Raw genomic sequence first — 19314 nt, 5'->3', positions numbered from 1 at the left:
AGCCTTGGGCTGGCTACCCAGGTCTGGGACCTCCCAGTCCATTATCCAGAGGCACAAATGGACATGAGGCCCCCTCTTCCACCCTTTTCCTCCCTTCCCCAAGTGGTCTCTGCAAAGTAACCTACCAGCTCACCTGGCTCCCTGGTGAGGGGGAAGAAAAGTGAATGACCTGCTCTTAAAGCTATTGGGTTAGTGATCTTGTCCTTCCATGAGTAAAATTAAATTTCTCCATCAATTCAGGGTACAGAAAACAATGTCTTATTGCTCAGGATAATTTGTGCAACAACTTTACTGCTTTGCTACCTGGCAGGCAAAATTTGCAGCAGGGGAAAATGTGTATTTGCCTTGTCTGAAACATCCTGCTAAAGAGAGTTTCTTCAAAGATGTTTCTCTCCACATTTTTTTGGTGTGCTGCTGGCTGAATGTGAGTACTGCTCTGCTTCTAAGAAGTCTGTTGGGAGTGGACTGGGGCACTGTCTCTGCTCTGCCTCCTCTTTGAACAGGGTTGGAGCAATTCCTGTGCTTCCTTGAACACGGTGCCTGCAAGTCTGCCCATCTCCTAAGTAGGCCATACACCAGGGGGTGGGGAAGATTTTGAGCTGTAGCAAGGGGCTGAGAACCTGGATCATCACAATGAAAAATTCTCTCTGATAAATATAGTTGAAAGTGTTGAAAAGCTGGGCTGTAATGAGGAGATATGCTGTGTTGGCTGTTTGAGCTGGGAAGTCTGTGCAAACTTAAAAATGAAACCTTTATAGCAATACTTACCTCTTCAGGAGTTTACTTTGGCAGAAGAGTTCTTTGTAGGATAGTGATGAATAATAAAAAGTGCTTTATGGAGAAAAGGGGCTATTCTGACTCTACCACTAGAATAGAATTCATTCTCTGAGCAGTCCTGTTGGTCTGGGAGGATTTTTTCTGGAGGGAAAATGTGGACTCATTTTGACTTGAGAGATCAGGGTCTAAAACATTTTCCTGATAGTTAATTTTCTACATGAGATTCTGTTTAATTTAGGTGATCCTCTGATATGCAGAGATCATAATTTTGAACTGCAAGTGATCAGTTATTTGTGCCAGCATCACTCATATGCTTCATTTGCAAGTCTGCTTCTTGCCATGTAAATATGTATGAAAGCTGTGAGTCATGGTGACCACAGGTCCCCAGAAGATACACTGAAGTCAGTGTATACGAAGAAGCTCCTGTTCCCTTGCCTGGAGGGGACCTGAAACAGCCCTTGTTTGCATTGCATCAGGTTCTGAGTAGACATCTGACTTGTTCTGCCTCAGCAGAGGAGGCAACAGCTTTGATTTCAAACTCCTCCTTACACCGTGTGAATTTGAGATCTTCTGGCAGTCCTTTAGCTCTCACCTTCAGACCTTGCTTGAATTTGTTTTCTGATTCTGTGCGCTGCTGTTGCCACTGCTGTGTGACCCAAGCTTCACTGGATTACATTTGGGGGTCACAAGCTCTCTCTTAAACTGAAAAAGTTCAGCTGAAAAAGACTTTCCACCAGAGGATCCATCCAACCCACTATTCTCACTCTGGCAGCTCTGGCAGAATTAATTGAGAAAGGCTACATTGGTTGGGACAGAGAATTAGGGTGGTTTAGGCATATTTTTGCAGTCCTCTCAGCACATTCTCTTAACATGCCCACAACGGATGGAAGGTTTGTGCTCATCTCTAAAGGAAACAGTGCAGACAGATCTATCCTAGAGAACTCCAAGTGCTGGTGAAGACAGACACATTTCCCCCAAAGCACATGGCAGATAGGATGTGTGGATGGTCTGGCTGCTGGTGTGGTTGCTATTTCGTGTTATGTGGATGTCGTAGCAGTTCAGTACTCCACTCTTAGGAGGCTGTGGGTTTTATTTCCTTAAGATCTTATTTGCATTGTTTTCTTTCCTTCTCCACCTCCCCCAGTTGCTTCTAAGTGAGATTTTGAAAAACTCCTGTGGAAAGGGTGACAGACTAAGAGGCTGCCAGCAGAGACTGATGTCATAAATGGAAAGTGATGTAATCAAAAAAAACACTTAAAAATTGCAGGTGAAGAGTGCTGGGAATGGCTGCAGCCTCCCTGTGTTTTTTTGGCTACCTGCCTGGCTTAACAGTGAGGCAGCACCCTTGCAGTTTGGTACTACCTCCTTTGCCTAACTTTCTTTCTGTCTGAAGAGCCTTCTCACTTCTGTTTGCCTTATGTTGTGGAGCTTGATGTGATTGGGCCTCTCGGTGATCTCTGTGGGAGAGTAAATGCAGTGGAAAAGTTCATGTTGACTCTGGGAGAGGAATTGGGCTCAATAGTTTTCCTTTCTTGCACTGTGAGAGCAGTCTTACATTAATTACTGTACACGTAACTTTGTGTCCTTCAGTTTGCATAGTCCCCTCCTGCCTGGTGTAACTGTTACTTGGTGTGAGTAATGACGGGCAGAACTGAGACCTTAAAGCCCCTAACGTGTTCCTGTGTGCTGTGACAGCTGGGTAGGCAGGCAGGATCTATCAGGAGGGAAGATGAGGTACCAGCTGGAAGGCTTGTTACCTCTGCTTGTGGTATGGATAAAGATCTCCTCTGGTTACTTTGTCTTCTGAGGTCCACTTCAAAATACCTGACACTGAGAAATGGTGAGCAATGCAGAGAAGAGCTGCGTTCTGGATTTAATATTGCAAAGCCCTCCAAGGAGAGGTTTCCTCCACCTCACAGTTGTGAGAGCTGGGCCGGTGGTGCTGGGCTGTGAGCAGCCAGTGCGGGCAGCCGCGCTGGAGAGCAGAGGGCCCTTTCAGCTGCCAGCAAGAGCCCTGACGAGATCAGATGCCTAGAAGCAGAAGCTGGACAAATTCAGCTTAGAAATTGGGTGCAGTGTCTAAAGTGAGGTTAATTAACTGTTGGGGTAGCTTAGCTGTGGTGAATTTACTGCCACTCCAAGTCTTCAGATCAAGCTGAAGTTACCTGACCTGATGCAGAGATTTCTGGGCGAGGGTCGAGGGGATAAATTCAGAATCTAAATCGCATTATTTCCCTCTGCTGGCCCATTTCTGTCGGTTCACAAGGCGCCTTGAGGAGACAGGGCAGGGCCTGCGAGACGGTGCAGGGAGCGCCGAGGAGGGTGGGCAGAGGAACCCTGTGACAGCGACACGTTAATGGGATTGATAATGACAAGCCTTAATTTGCACGGACAGCTCCTTCCCGCACGCAGGGGCACCGGCACAACAGAGGCTTCGCGGCGGGAGGGCGGGCAGGGGGCAGGCGAGCGCCGCCAGGGGGCAGGCGAGGCCGCCAGGGGGCAGGCGAGGCCGCCAGGGGGCAGGCGAGGCCGCCAGGGGGCAGGCGAGGCCGCCAGGGGGCAGGCGAGGCCGCCAGGGGGCAGGCGAGGCCGCCAGGGGGCAGGCGAGGCCGCCGCTGGGTCGCCCCTCGGGCGGGCTGAGCGGCCGCAGCGCAGCGGGGCCGCTGCAGGCGGAGGAAGCCGTTTCCCCGCTCGCGGCACTAAAGCTTCCTTGGGCTGCCAGCAGCGTCACCTTTCAGGTGGCGGCCGTCCCCCGGGGGAACGCGGTTCTGCGGGGTGAAGGGGCCTGTGGAGGTGTGTGTTGTCCTCGAGCCCCGAGACGGGCGCCCCGCACGCGGTGGCTGGTGTGTACCAGGTAGCACTGGCCACGCGGGTGTCCCCTCTTGTCTTCGTTTCAGTCTGGATGCCTCTCAGATAGCAGCACTTTTCACATACCTGTAGTGACCAGGATAGATTTTGTGGTGGTGTTTTTTTTTTTTTTGTGTGTGTGTGTATTTTTATTTTGTCTTTTTTTTTTTTCCCTGCTTCTAAGAGATTTCAGATGCTGCTCTCTTTTTCTCTCGTTCTTTATTCAGTAGGACAGAAGCTGTTAAAGGGGCTGAGCGTGGGGTTAAACTCTCAGACTGGCAAATTGCCCTGGGAAGTCAAGTTGTCCCCACTTGGCTTCCTTCCGACCAGTTGCTTTACAGAAGAGGAGTCTTTTAAGGGATGCACTGTCTTTATTTTAGTGAGGACTTAGTAAGAATAGAGAAATTAAGGTCTTTTAAATATTTAATGGATGGAGATTTTATAAATTATTTAATAGCTTATTATAAAAGATGGCATTAAATGGTTTAGTAATCTATTCTCTACAGAAAGGAGCCATAAGAAGTATTTTACAACATGTAAATATTCGTAGGAAAAGTACCTAATTTCAAATGCTATCTTATTCCATCTGTCAAAAGCATTATGCAGTGCCCATACAGTTTTCAAATAACTTCTGACCTTTATTGTTTCTGTTCTTGAAATGCTTCTCCGGCATAGGGAAATGCTATTTAGACTCATTTAACTGGAGAGCAGAGGCAGGGACTAGCAGCAGACCCACTGATCAGAGAACACACACAAAGCATGATTTCATCATGAGAAGCCTGAAACTCCTTTTACTGTTATTAACTGGGTGAGCCTCTTGCTTCTGATCTGATCCATCTCCTATATTGATATAAAACAGCTGAATCTCAGTCTTAAGATTGCAGTGTAGGAGTTTGCCTTATGCCCCCCTCACACAACCCTATTTTATCGAGAACTATCACTGCCTGGGAGGCATCAGAAACCCCCAAGATATGCTGGTGGCTACATCATCCACTGCTTTTGCAGTATCCATTTAATTGGAATGAGTTAGAATAATCAATACTTCCTTGTCTTTGACCAGTTGTTGAACGTGTTTACAGAACAGATTACACTGGAGTTAGTGTTTACCTGTAGATCCATCTATACTGTTTTTTCCCCCCCGTCTAATAAAATTATGGAACAGATAAGCACTAAAACCCAAGTTAGTATATTGCAATATTGATTTTTACAAGAGCACTGTAAGAATATATTTATCTAACTGTCCTGTTATGAAATGGGTAAAAATGTGCCACACAACCATTTGAGTTATTCAATATTACATTGAAAAGCCTGTTTGTTTGCTTTCCCTCAATAGGCCTTTTGAGACACACTGATTTATTTTTTTTCTTTTATGTGTATTTGTGGAAGAAAGGATTAATACAGGCTGGTAACGCTTTGTCTTGAGACATCTCTTTGCCCACATTTTGTTTTGATTAGAACTGCTGCCATATGAATTTGGCTCACTCTGAAACTCCTCCACATTGGAAAGTGAAGACAGAGTAAAATGTGATTAATTATAGATTGCTGGCCTGGTACCTCTTTAATTCCAGCAATTACTCTATTTTCTCATGGTGTTGTGAACAGAAAGGAACTGAGTGTATCGAGCCAGGGGCTTTCCTGCCCTAAGCTTCTGAAAGGTTTCTGCCTCTGTGTTTCTTTGACCCTTGAGACTCTTTGCCCTCCAATGTGATAGTGTAATTGTGTGTTTCTTAAAAGCAAATTTCTAATTGATCAAAGGAAAAGTGAAATGAAAAGAGTGGTGGAAGAAGATGAGAAAAGGTTATTGTGCTCACTCTGTAGGTGAAGACCACATTATTATTGCTCTCACAAATTGCACTGAGTCGTGTTTTCAATAGCAGAAGGTCAACTTGAGCCCGGGGATAGAACTGAGAGAACAAATATAAACAATAAAAGTGAAGAGACTTGATTGTGTATGAAATGGAGTGTTTGAGCTCATTATTCTGGGGAACGTGTGTCAGTACTGCTACAAAAGTGTCTCCACACAGTAATTTCAAAGTGTAGCTTCTGGGTATAGGTGTGAGATGTGATGCCGGAAGCAAGTCGAGACAAAAGTGTCAGAGGGTGCTATAATGCACTGATCACACAGAGGATCCTTGGGGTGTGACCCTACAGACCCTCTGCTCCTGAGGCAGTCAGACTCCAAGGGCTTTGGCCAAATCTTTTGGAAGACATTGAAACATTTTTCCACCTGTCTTTCATAATCTCTGGTTCAAGCTGTTGAAGGTTTCAAGTAATCCTGTGCAAATCCATTTGCACTGTGGTGGTGTCTTAGATCTTGGAGTTTGCACAGCACTTTGATGGCGAGAGGGCAGGTGGTTATAAGGACACAGTGAGCTGCACACACTGTCATTTCTAGTAGAACCCTGCCTTTAGTTAATGGAGTGACATTTCAGAGGTGCCTTATCACAGTTTCTCTGGGATCTTGGACACAAGTGAAAGGAGCGATACGACTGCTGCCTTTTTCCTCGGATTGCACTGTAGATGGCACTGTGAAACAATGATTTTGGTGACAAAGATCTATTTCACAGCACCATTCCAGATGTTAATTGCAGTGTAATATGGCTTGCTTTCTAGGTCCCCAAAGAGAAGGAAAAATTCTGAAATGCAGAAAGGCTTATTTGCTGCCGCAAATGGGAATCTGGAATAACTATGAAAACCACACTGAAATAATTGTGTTTGACTGGAACAAAATTCTTGCAAAGTCCCCAAGGTAAGAGCACTTTTTATTTTTCAAATTACACTGAAGATTTGCTGTGCTGGTTCGCAACAATAACTACTTGAATCCAACAGAGAATGAAGGCTTGACATTTCTGAAAGCTGCAGCCCACTGATGTTGAAGGGCTCAGCACCCCTTGCTGCATCTGACTGCCAAATTTTGTTTCCCCTTGGCCTTTTTTAAGATCCCTTTCTATTTCTTTATGTTAGTGAGCTGATGATTTGTGTCCTGTCTACCTGCAAGGCAGACCAAAGTCTGCAAATGTTGTATCATTTTATTGGCGCTGGATGGTTTTAGCAGCCTTTAGTTTGGCTGTAGCTCAGTTGATGCTTTGTAGTCAAACACTTGTTCCTGGACTTGAATATACTTACAAAGGGGTAGGGTTACCCTGTTAACCTGATGAAACTTGGGTTCACATCCCCTAACTTCAGGAACATGGCTTCAAAAGAATCAAACTCATAATCTGGGGAAGGTTTTGAAATAAGGTCAGCACACAAGCATTTCCACTGACACCAGCTTTGCTCCTGCACTGGGAATGGTGGAACACCTGGCTTCACTTACATGCTGAAATAGCAGCTGTTGACCACATGGTGCATGATTTGGGACTCCATACCTGTCCTTTCCATCCACTTACACCAGAAAGGGCACGCTCAAAATGTCTGATCTGTGATATTTAATTCCAGAGATTAAATGCTGCTTTCAGACACACCTCAGGAAACTCAAAGTAAGGCCCCTGTCTTTATTATGATACTCCAGAGTGACTCCAGAGCTGGGGTCTTCACTAGTACTGGGATCAGATTCCTGTGGTTGCATTGAGAGCAGCAGATGGATGGTATTGCAAAATGAGAAGAAGTTTTGAGTGATTAAGATCTGAAATGGTAGCTTGATTTCAAAGCCTACTTGGCAGCTTCCTTAGACTGATATTGGATCAACAGCAATAATAACATTTCTGCTGGTTTCACAGTGACTCAATCCCATTAGCTGCAGTAGCATTATGTGGTTCAGCTGGGTGCAAGAGGTGAATTAGGTCCTGGCTTATTAGCTGAAGTGTAGCTGCCCTGAATTAACCTGGAAGTGATCCATATGAGGATACTTGGAGGGTGTGCAAGGACCAGTGACATCTTTATCTTCTGGGCTTGATTCATGCTTGCAGAAGACTCCTATATACTGCTGTGAAAGAGCCTCAGTATGTTTCTTCCTGTAAAGGTTCATTTACATTTGGTAACACACTGGGCTCAAAGCAGAGGAAAAGTACCTTTTTTCAAAAATCAGTCCTTAAAATGTGGCTTCTTCACATGTGATTTTTTTTTTTTTTTTCTTAAATCTGTAGACATGGTGAGTTATTTTTTAGCAATATTTGTGTAGCTCTTTAAAACAGTTTTGTAGGCTGGAGTAAAGTCTAGAAGGACAGCTGGAGGTGCTGGCTGGTTCACCAATGTAGTATTTTCTCAAGTGTAACTATTCTATTTTTTTTTTGCTAAAGCACATTTACATGCAACAGCCTTTAGTCTCTTAACTTTTGATATTAAGAAGTGCATTTGTGATTTGTTTGGGCTTTATCAACGTTCCCCTTCATACACAGTGAGGGACCAAAATTGTTTTGTGATGTGCGAAAGGGAAAACTAAGCAAGTACTTTTAAATGAGAAAACATGGGATCTGTTTTGGTTTCATTTGTAGATGGTTATCAGTTTTAGAAGAGGACTGAAGTGCTTCACCTGGCTGTCACAGTAGAGCTGTAAATATTGGATTAGCTGAATAGTCTCAGATATTCTGATCACATATAGATAAACAAATTGTTTAGAAAATACTTGAAATAATCAGAACTGGAATCTGCAGGGGAAGGAAGTTCCCAAAGGACTTTTTGGTGCAAATAAACATGCTTAGATAGGTTTGCTCAAATCCCACCATGCTGATTAACTGCACGCTAACGTCACTGCTATGAAAGCAGTATTTAGTTCAATTTATGCAAATCTATAAATTGCCTTTAATTAATTTGATGTATTCCTGCTTACAGCATTTGCTGAAACTGTGGAGCCTTGTATCTAAGAGTTCAACTGCATAATGCCCAATTATGTATTGCACAAGTAATAAATCATCATAACTGAGTTGAAGAAAATGATTAGATTACCTTTCTATATGATGAATAGCATAACATAAGCTATTGAGGGATTTAATTGTGGATATTTACAGCAAAATTACTGAGGATTTGTGTTCTTAGTTCAAACACTAACATGAATAACACTAACAACATCCACTTTCTTTAGAACAAATGTTTTCTGAAATGCAGCTTCTAACACCCTGGCAGAGCATGTTTGACTAAGGTGCTGGTTTCACAAGTATTTAACCCTCAGCAAACGCTGATCTCCAGGAAAGCTAACAGATGTTGTGTGCTTGGGAGGTCCATTCACGTGCATGGCTACATGGAGCTGAGAGCTTTAGCAAATATGTCCTGTGAAGTATTAAATTAAAAAAAGGACATTTTTCAGTGATGTTTCCATGATTTTTGAGGCAACTCCAGTTTCAAAATAGTAGCACAACTTATAAATATTTAAATTTGAGTGTGGATGGATCTTAATTAAAAAAACCCAAACCAGCACCTTCTTGCACATTCATAGAACTGTATTGCACTTAGAACGTGTTAATATGTGTTTGTGGGTAGTATGATGTGTGATAGGCATTGCCTTGCTTCTAATTATGGAACACACTTAACAAAGAATTAATCCCAGCCAAGGCACGAACATGACTTTGTCAGCGTTGCCTTGTAGCAAGCCATACTAATTCTTCTTCAGCATCTTTTCAGCTTTTCCTTCCGCACATCATTTTTATGTTACTCGCTACTAACATTATTCTTTCACTCAACTGCTTCCTTTTCTGCCTCCAGGATGAGATTCTGTGCCAAATCAATGCTTCTATCTGACCGGCTCTTTCTGGTCTATGTGTTAATGGTCTGCTGTAAATTGTTGTCTGCCTCTAGCCACCATCCCCGGGGGCACCCAGGTAGGAGCTTTTAAACTCATTATATGCTACTGAGACCAATTAATGCCACTCCAGAATTTCAGAGCCCACTTTTTAGCAACGGATAACTGATGAGCCTGTTGACAGCATGTTATAATCAGTGCAATGGGTTAAAAATATAAAAACAACAACAACAAAATGAACTATGAATTTTCATGGATTTCCTCTAGTAGTTTTTATGTACAGAGGCTCATCGGTTTTTGGAGTGGCTGCATGACTCCTAGGAATTTGGGATTTGTGTGTGTCCTTTTGCTCTATCCTTATCCTGTGATATTCTGAAATGTATCTTTATTTTCTCCCTCTTAATCCAGCTGTTATCAAGAGACTTTACAATGGTATCATTGGCTTTGGTGGGCAACAGATCAAAGCCCTCAGACTGACGTTACCCAGCTCTTTCACTGAGTAGCACAAATACTGAACTGGGGTTTAGTTCAGCTTGTGGTATCTTCCTTGTTTTCCTGAGCTGTATAGTGAGGCAAACAGACAGATACTGCATTTAGGTAGGTGCACAAAGTAGTATCTTGTTATAAATGACAGAAATAGCTCAGAACAAGCTGGGCTGCCTTCATAAAGAGATACCAGACTGGGTCTTCAAAGCAATATCTCTGTGCTAGGCTTGAAAACAGAAAGAAATACAGATGTGCTAATGCAAAGATATCAGTACAAGTCCTAAACTGGATAGCTGAGTTAGCCCTTTGTCACCTCTGACTTCAGAAGAGGAGAGAGGTAAGTTCACAAAAGACCACCTGCGAGATCTGGTTTTTAGGAGAGGTCAAAAGCCTGGCTGCAGCACCACGATGAGATGACTGCATTCTCAGTATCACTTCATGCTGGCTTGAGGATTTCTGCAAGTGTTGCTATTTGTGATGTAGTCTCATTCTTAAATTAGGTGTATTGTCTTCAATCCATATGTAATGTTCTTAGCTCTGAGCCAGACTCTTGTGGGTCCAGGTCTAATGTTAGCATCCACTTTGGCTCAGCACTAGGGGGTGGGTCTGCATTTGTTAGAGGCTCCATCCTCCAGATAAGACAACCTATTGATCTCTTTCCTGGCTGCTTCTGGAGATTATCTAGGTAGGAGCTGAAGGCTCCTGATGTGCTTGCCAAATTCTCTTCAGTCCTGACAAGCAGGACTCACTCTGACCTGCCTATATGTGCTGTGCCTCTGTGTGTGCTCACGGCACATCAGCGGTGTGTGTACCTAAGGACTACACAAAGCCCACTTGCTTTATCCCACCACCAGCTCTGTGTTCCCTGGTGCTCTGGAGCACTCACAGGTGTTTGCCATACTCACAGGCTATGGAGAAAAACTGACATGTTGCAGGAAAATGCCGTGAAGTGATTCCAGCGAACACAGTGTTCGAGGCCAGCCTGTGTTACTATTTTGCAGGTGGCTGTTACGGAAACCAGTTGAATCACTACAGTGAGGAAGGAGGTCTATGCACAATGACAAGTTAATTAGGCCCTCTTGACCTTTCCTGTAAACAACTGCTGCTTAGCAGAGCAGACTACACAGCCTTCTGCAGCTTTTGTCATTTCGGGAAGAGTCTTGTAAAATGAAAAAACACTCTTGTATCAAAGTACATCTTGAAGATGTATTTTGCATGTGTACCTAAGGGAAATATCTGTAACAGGGCAGTAGTGATCCCATGTTGTGGGCTTGTATGGTGAACACTCATTATGTGTTATATAAATCATGACAATCTTTTTAAGATAACATTTCCTAATGCTTAACTGCATACTTTCAATTGACACCAGGAGTTTTTTCCCCCATATCAAAGAGCTACTGCAAAGTACAGTCAAGCTGCTCAGCTGTTAAGCAGGGTTGCTCACTGTGCTTTCTCTGGCAGGCTAAAGAAAGGTTCTGCTCTTCATTAGTAGTATGGTCAGATTATGGAGCTCTTTTTCAAATAGACACCCTTGAACTTGGAGCCTTCATGCACCTTTTTTGGCTATGGTGTCATATTCTTCCCCAGACATGATTTTTTCTTATGTGTACACTGAAGTGACCCCCATCCCACTTTATGATTCCATGTAGCAGATAAAGCAGTCACCTCATTTTTGATTCTCCAGCTCCTACATATGGCTCCACAGAGTATTTAGAGGGTTTGGGGGGGCTGCTCTTATGGGGCCTGCATTTCCCATCCTCATCTTATCTTTGTTGTTTGACACACCATCTAGATTGACTTTCTAATATATGATCAGATCTGTGATGGAATCTGATATGTGAGCAAGAACACATCTTGTTCATCAGGAAAGCAAATAATTTAGAGCTTTTAGTGTAGTCTGTTTTGTGGAAAGCAAATAATTAGCCTCATTTGCTTAGTAGAAATTAACATGTTATTGGCAATTGAGATAAATTTTTGCAGTTAATAAACAATGTTAACAAGTAAAATGTCCTGAATCACATGAGAGGGATGAATTCAAGCTTTCAGTTTAGCAAAGGCTTTGTCCTCTGTCCCTTAGGTCAAGCAGCTGTAACCTGACAGGTATGTACTGAGGTGGGAAACACATCCTGTTTTGAGGCATGAAGTGCCTTGCTTGGGATACTTCAGAGGAGCTGGTTTGTAAGAACATGCTCTGTCTGCTCCCAAAAATCAGTGTGCTTCAAGCTATGCACTTGACATCACTAGTCACTTTCGAAAAAATGCTTACTCATTAAAACCAAGAAAGTTTATTCACCGAGAGCAAACAATAGAACTGAAAAGCAGGGATTGACTTTTTTCTTTTCAAACTACTAGCATTTTTAAGGAAACTAATCCAGAAAAAGACAATTATTGACTTTGGTTGTGTTAGATGGTGACTGAAATGATGACATTTGACAGCTGTCTCTGCAATATTCACACAGGAACAGAGACTAGATCTTTAAGGACCCAATAACCATCCTGTTGCTGAAAAGTGGAAGAGAATGCCAGTGAGCAATCCCTTTGACGAAAAGGATCTCCTCACTGTAATAAAGTGGAAGACAGACCTGATTCTTTCTTTTGTCCTGCAAAATATTCACCTCTATCAAATAAGTGTTAGTGGAGAAAGAAATTGTTCAGTCTAGCAAGCCAGTCTTGCCATGGCTCTGAAGCAGTGTAGATTTTGATCACATCTTGGAGGCCACAGCCTAGTTTTCACTCAAACACTGTCGTTGCTTTGACTGGCAGAGCTAACTTGGGAAAAGGCAGAGGATAAGTGTTCTTTCTCATTACCATGAGATCACTGAAGATGCTGCTAATGCAGATTATTTCAGCAGGCTCCCTGTACATCTGTGTGGAAGACACTTCAGAATGCTCATCTGACTTGGTTGCTCTGAATTACTGCCAGCTTTAGCCAGTAACCAGGTGCCAGATGCTGTTATCCCCCCACTGCCCTCCCGAGGGAAGTTAAAAAGGGAACACGGGAGAGAAGACTTTAAGCAAACAACCCACAAACTTAGAACAGGTTTAATGAAGTAGTAAGTATGATGATGAGGGTGAGCTACACATACATACAAACATGTAACCACGGGCCCCACGCTCCTCGGTTGGCAATTCCTTCCCAACCAGCAAAGTCCCTGACCGGACTCGGCAGCAGCTGGGGGAGCCCGAGATCCCGGTGACACCTCACAAAAGCCTCGGAGCGGCGGAGTTCTACGCAAGAGAGGCAGAAGGCGACGGGTTCTCTGGCGAGAGAAGCGGCTGCGGGAGCAGGAGGGACCCCGGGACCCCCGTCCCGGCCGCGCCCGGGGAGGGCGCTGCGAGCCCGTCTATCCTGAGCCCCAGGGCAGCAGCTCCCTGATTGGTCCGTGCGGGTCACCTGACACACCCTCTCCCTATAAAGCCGCCGCGGCCGCCGCTGGGGGGGTCCCGGGCGGCTCCGGTCGGGGGGGGGGTCTGGGGGTTTTCATCCTGGTCCTGTCGAACCAGGGCAGTTCCCCTTCCCAAGAGTCTGTGTCTTTCGCTGGCGACCGCTGCGGGAAGCATAAGCACCAGCCTAACCATGGCTGCGGAAACCTGGGCAGGGCTTGGGGCTCGCAGCGGACCTGGCCGGTCCCGGCTGTGCTGCCTGGAGCAGCACCCGCTGGGTAGCAGAAAAGGTTTGTTGTCACCTCACGGTTGTAAGTCAGGATCCACAAATGATGGGGCATTCAAAAGACACTTGCTCAGGTGACATCACCTGGGGGCTGGACTCGTAGACCAACTGCCAGCCGAGCAGCTTCTGTCACGAATTTCCAGTGCAGTTTGGCTTTTCTGAGGCTGCTGTGTTGTATTTGTATGTGATGATGCTCACCTGAGATGCTTACAGCCTCCTTGTCAGCGTGGAGTCCACGGTCAGTAAAGCAAGCATCAGGTGAAGAAGGCAGGAACGTGCCTGCCCAGTGAGTTAACCTGAAGGATGAGTAGGGAATTGGGGGATGCTGTTGGAATGGACTCAGGGGCTGTGTGGCAGGTGGGCATGGCTGGTAGTGGGAACACTCCGGCAGAAGGTTGCTGCTTTGTGTGCAGAAGAGCAATTTGTGTCTGGAGGTATATATCAGGCATGGTTCTGGTCTGCAAGGACCCTCTGGGCCTGCTTTTTTAGAACTCTGAACGTGAAATGTCACTGCCAGCTGGAGTTCAGACCTCTTGACCATGCTTTTGGTCTAGTAGCAGACTGGATTGTTCCGCATCACTTGCAGGATTTTGCAGCTTTGAGGCCTTTGTGGGCAGAACCCTGTCCCCGTTGGAGTCAGCAGAACAATTCCTCTCATATATGCTACGGGTCTATACTGTGTTAAGGGAAAGCTGCGTCTGCAAAGCCTAGCTTTGTGTTAGAAATGTTGCTGCTTTCCGGGAAAAATGGAAAATTGCGGGTTTCTTGTTCTCCCCTTGTTTTGGGGCTGGGACGTGGTGCTGTGGGGTTGCAGCAAGCGCGGGTCCCAGTGCCACCAGGCCCTGCAAGGCCCCGCAGGGGCTCCCGCGCCGGCACCGCGCCTTCTGCTTTCAACGAGAGCCGTGCGTTTTCCTCATTCGAATTATAAGTCCTTCTGTATTTCAGCAGGTCCAACGTGGTTAGTGAACATTAAGCTTTAGCCCTTTGCTCTATTTAACTCCATTTATGTCCAAATGTTTTATTCAGTGTGTTATTTATGTGTTTTATTATCCAGCTTCTAAATACAGTGTAGCTCCAAGATGAAGCCCTGGCTGTAATCTCTTCAAGGAATAACCTAGGAAAGCAGTGCTGTTGAGCAATAGGTTCCCTTTAAGACAAAAAGGAGTGGAGTTCACTGCAGAAAGTTTACTGATACATTTATTTTTGAGAAGAAAAGAAAAAGGAAGAAATACTGCTTATTTTACCTTTTTTTTTTTTTAAAAAAATCCTTAATTAACAATAGGAACTTTTACTATATATGTCAGATTTTGACAACATCTTCAATTTGGATGCATAGCTACGTCACCAGTAGGGAGCAATGCAGTGTTAATTTAGTTTTTGATATGGTAAAATGTAGCTTTGGTATTGTTTTCCATGAATGGACACTTTAACTGCATGGAATGTAATTATATATGAAAAGATTTGTGTATTCCAGGAAGCCAGAGGGGGGGAAAAATTGCAGACAAACCAGTGAATGTGCAGGGTTTGTGTATCTCACTTCATTGTGTTTCAAAAAGGGGGAGAGGGATGGGACTCTGAAGCAAGGAGAAGGTGGAATCTTATTTAACACACAAATTGCCACATCCAGTGTATCTGTCTGCGTGGCAGGAGGCTGAAACCAAGCTCTTTCCTACAATATCAAAGTGACCTGATTTTAAAGCCATTGGGGAAAGCTCGTGAAAATACTGGCTTTCTTTTCTTCATTTTACTTGACAGTGTCATTTTTTATGTAGCTATAATCTGCAATAAATGGTAATCTTTATATTCCATTGACCAAAATTCTAACCAAGAAAGCTGTCTTTGCTCTGTCTTCTTTTTTAATCTGCTTCTCCTAAACTTAGACCTTCTATTAGAAAAAAATACTGGATTTCAAATGGGTAGGCTTGTGGAACTGTGACGAGAAAGAAATGGTTGGATAAGTGAAAATCCACAAATGGGACAGAGAGCATCTTGTCCTCAGCGTTGATTTGGGTCAAGTGATGCAACAAGAAGTGGAACATGTTGTGCTCTGGGTTTATGAGGAGGTCAACACGCTGAGTCCTTGGGAGGAAGGATGCTTGAGGGATGAAAGCAATAGATTGAAATGTAAAAGACTTGCATTGAATTCCTTGCTCTGGAGTGATTAAAAGACCTGCCTAAGATGAAGTCCTGAGCCCACTGAAGTGAGAGTTTGTGATTCTTTTGTGATTCAGCTTCCAGCCTACTCTGGATATGCCATGAGTTTTTTGGTCCCAGCAGAAAAGTTAGACTTCATAGTTGTGATTTTATTAACACTTAAGCCAGTCATTCTTACACAATTCATCATTCAGTGTTTTGCAGATCACTGCCATTTTGAGGGATGGAAATTGCTTTAGGGCCTGTTCTGCTATTGATCAACACCACCATTCTTACTGCACGGGCTGCATTGCCACAGCCCCACCAATTACAGTAATTGGAATAGTAGCACAGAGCCTGTCCCAAGCTTAAAGTCCAATTTTAGTGTAGCTGTGATGCTCTCTCTACTGGAGAGTGTCATCCCAAGTGAGTGACTGCAGAGGCTTGAAAGAAAGTCTGTGGAAATGGACAGCAGTTTCTGTTCATTTGGTGATTTAGACTTAGTGTCTAGTTTTGTCTGGGCTCCCAGGTGAAGGGTGATTCAGAAGCAGGCTAGGACTTGCTGACCCTCCATGCTGGCTTCCGTCTGCCCATGGTTTTGCCTGTAGGTGGATACAAACTATTCACCCTATATTTAAGAGCAGGAAATGAGTTGTTATGCTGGGATGTAGCATCACACGTCCCACCTGTGCCTTGTCCGTTCAGACTGCTTGAAGAAGCACTCAGCTCTGCTCTTGTGCCAAGCATGGTGTTCTCCCTTGCCAGAGAGCTGCCCCTTGATGTTTCAATGGTTATGGTGTTGAATTGTCTGCTTGCAAGGATGTGTTCAGCAAGTATTTCTTTGTGGAAACCAGAAAATGTTTAATTAATATTGGAACGACCTGGAGATGGAATTTAATTATTTTTTACTAACCTTTAGGAGTTTTGTTGGTGGAGCACCTCCAGATTGCTGCTGATAGCCCTTTGCTGCAGCTGTCTGTTTTTCAGTGTTTGGCAGCATTCTTGCATTCCTACAGGAGAGTGATAACTGCTAGAGGACAATGGATTCTAAATCAGGAGATTAAAGATGTCTTGTAGGGTTCAGCAGGGTAATCTCTCCTCATCAGTCTGGAGATGCTATCCATCAGCACAGGAGTAGAGACTACACCTGACATTCATTATCTTCCAGGGTGGCAATCTTTAACGATATCCTGCAGATGACAGAAGTTATGAGTGGAAAATTCAAGGATCAACATTTCTATTGCTTAGTCTTTGGCCTGTCTCTTTTTTTTTTTTTTTTTTTTCCTTTTTTTAAAGGTCTTTATTTCTCTTTTTGTTTCCCTGATGGACAGCGTCCACCTGCCTTGCAGTCCAGTCATGGTTACTATTCTTTTGATTTGTGTTGTTGTTTAAAGTAATAATGACCAGATAAGTGTGAGGTAGGATTTATCTTGCTTGCATCTTCCTGATATTAGCTCTTCCATTAATTTCACACCTGTATTTCCTTAAGGTAGCACCCTAAGATACAGAAAATATTTTGGAATAAACAGATCTATTTTTACTATCTTTTATTTATTCATTTTTTGTACAGAAACAAATGGTTGCATACTAGCTTGGTGTGTTACACTTCTGGGGTGGAATGGCAGGATCTGAGTGCAACAGATAATGGTTGTGTTAAGAGGGGTTTGTGGGCTGTTGAATGTGGCTGATTTTAGTTTCATGTTGGCTGGCTGATGCCTGATAGCAAAAACGAAATTGTAAGCAATTGTAAAGCAAAAATTTAAGTGTGTCAAGGTGCATCTTATTTTCTGGTTGGGTTAAAAAGCTTAGAGTATCTTTTGTGCTCTGTGTATCTTTTCTTCTATAGCTCTAATTTTCCATGGGAGATTTCCTTCTATGTGGCAGGAAATAAAAGTTGACAGTGAACACAATGACCTTCCTCCTTCCTGCTGCCTGTGGATTGTCTCTGTCTGTGACATGAAGATGAGGGGGCTTCAGGGGCTCTAAGGTGGCATTAACCTCTATTTGGTTAGAGCACAAGTGTCCTTCCGCAACAAACAGTGCAAAAGAGGAGAGAAAAACAGCATGTAAGTCCCTCATTCACAGCTATGACATTTTTAAGGTACTAGATTGGATCCGGTGCTCTTCCTAATCCAATGCACAGCACAACGAAAGACAAAAAACTCTTGACAAGAGCATGGAAACATCAGTTTTCCCTACAAATATGTATTTGCAGGTCTTTTATACTATCCTATATGCCATACAATTTGAAATCATCGAGGTTTTCTGACACTCTCTGATGATGTCATTTGCACACTCTGGTGATATAATAAAAAGTATACTGAGGCAGTTACATTTTTGGAACCAGATTATTGCATTTCATGAAAAAGTAGCCCTCATCCCCAATTATTTTTTTTAAATGAGGCACAATAAATAACCCATAGGAATTGTGCTTGTCCTCTTCCGACAGCGTTTTTTGGAGATGCCCTCTTCAGAGGAGATCAAACAGGAAGATCTTGGACTGTATTTCATCCCTGATGTTTGTTGTTATGTTTTAGAAAACATAACGTACTGAAACTATGAAAACCAATATAGTTTGAAAAAGGTACAGATTCTATCAGTTGGCATAAATCACCCCAGAAATATGAATGTCTGGTCCAAATTGTGGATATGCTAATTACTTCTGTCTGTTGAGTCCTTTCAGCAGATGCTGGTATTCCTCCAATTGAAAACAAACAAACAAAAAAATCCCCCAAACTCAATCAGCTGAAATTTCTCATCTAGAAGCTTTTGAATTTTAATTGAGGTCCCCCCTGTTCTCTAGGTTCTCCCTGTTGGGTCACTGAGGAGTTAAAATGTAACTGATATTTTTATTTTCATTGTTTCTAAATGCATCTTGCTTAAAAAGGAAGAAGGAGCCTGATTGCACTAGAAGTTGCATTTTAGGACTGACACTTGTTTGACCATGTGTCCAAATGAATTGTCTGGTTTTGGGACTGACAGCTCATAATACAGTTTAGTAAGTTACTTGCATTGAGTTAGTTTTTCAGATTTTGTTCTGCTCCCAAGTTTTCAGAAATGGGGAGGGAACAACACAGTGGATTTTACTATCAGACCTCTGCTCAGGGTATCTTTTGTTCTTTGAACTCCATAGGAAAAAGTACTATAGAAAAAGAGTTTGACATTTCAGTTGGAAATACTGTGGCAGGTGTTCTGTTTTTCTCCCCCACCACACACTATTGTTACTGGAAATACAGAAAACCCACAACTTTGTGTCGACATTCTTTAGAAATGGAGTAAAATTGCTGCCCTTAGCAAAATCCTATTTACTGCAAGGGATACCATGGTCCCCAAACAAGGAATGAAGATAATTCGTCTACAACTGACAAATAAGCCTGCTATGCTAATGTGAAGAAGCATCCTTTTATCAGCCTGTATCACATGGTAGTTTGTGCCAAGCTAGAGAGAAAAGAGAGTTTAGTCTGAAAACATGTTCTCTTCTGGGGGAACAAATCTAATCCAACAGTGACTATGGAAAGCATTTTCCTGACCCTTCCCCAGTATAAAGAAATTTGGATTAACTGAATTCTGAATCAGAACCAAGGCCTGAGTAGGGTTGTGGGGTTTTTTTGGTCTTATTTTTTTGCAAAATCATTTCCATTTTTCTTTCAGCTGTAGCAAGAGCTGTGTCAAAACAGCATTGAAAAGAACTATGGCTGCAGAATGGCCAGTTTACCAGAGGGATAAA

The 19314-nt window shown here is 43.4% G+C and overlaps 1 protein-coding gene across 4 annotated transcripts in view; it reads left to right on the top strand.

The window, feature by feature from the left end:
* Positions 1-19314, top strand: part of TAFA4 (TAFA chemokine like family member 4) — a 74938-nt gene that overhangs the window by 18709 nt on the left and 36915 nt on the right. For 3 of the 4 annotated variants that reach the window (XM_051627920.1, XM_051627919.1, XM_051627921.1), the window contains exons 3-4: positions 6238-6373; positions 9262-9377. In XM_051627920.1, coding sequence (XP_051483880.1) covers positions 6294-6373; positions 9262-9377 — 196 coding nt within the window. In that variant the 5' untranslated portion in view covers positions 6238-6293. Of the gene's footprint in view, positions 1-6237; positions 6374-9261; positions 9378-11861; positions 11885-19314 lie in introns of all 4 variants that reach the window. The other variant, XM_051627922.1, reaches the window with a different exon arrangement.

This window comes from Apus apus, chromosome 9, assembly GCF_020740795.1.
Source record: "Apus apus isolate bApuApu2 chromosome 9, bApuApu2.pri.cur, whole genome shotgun sequence".
In the NCBI taxonomy this organism is placed as follows: domain Eukaryota; kingdom Metazoa; phylum Chordata; class Aves; order Apodiformes; family Apodidae; genus Apus; species Apus apus.
This window is presented reverse-complemented; position numbering and strand designations above follow the sequence as displayed.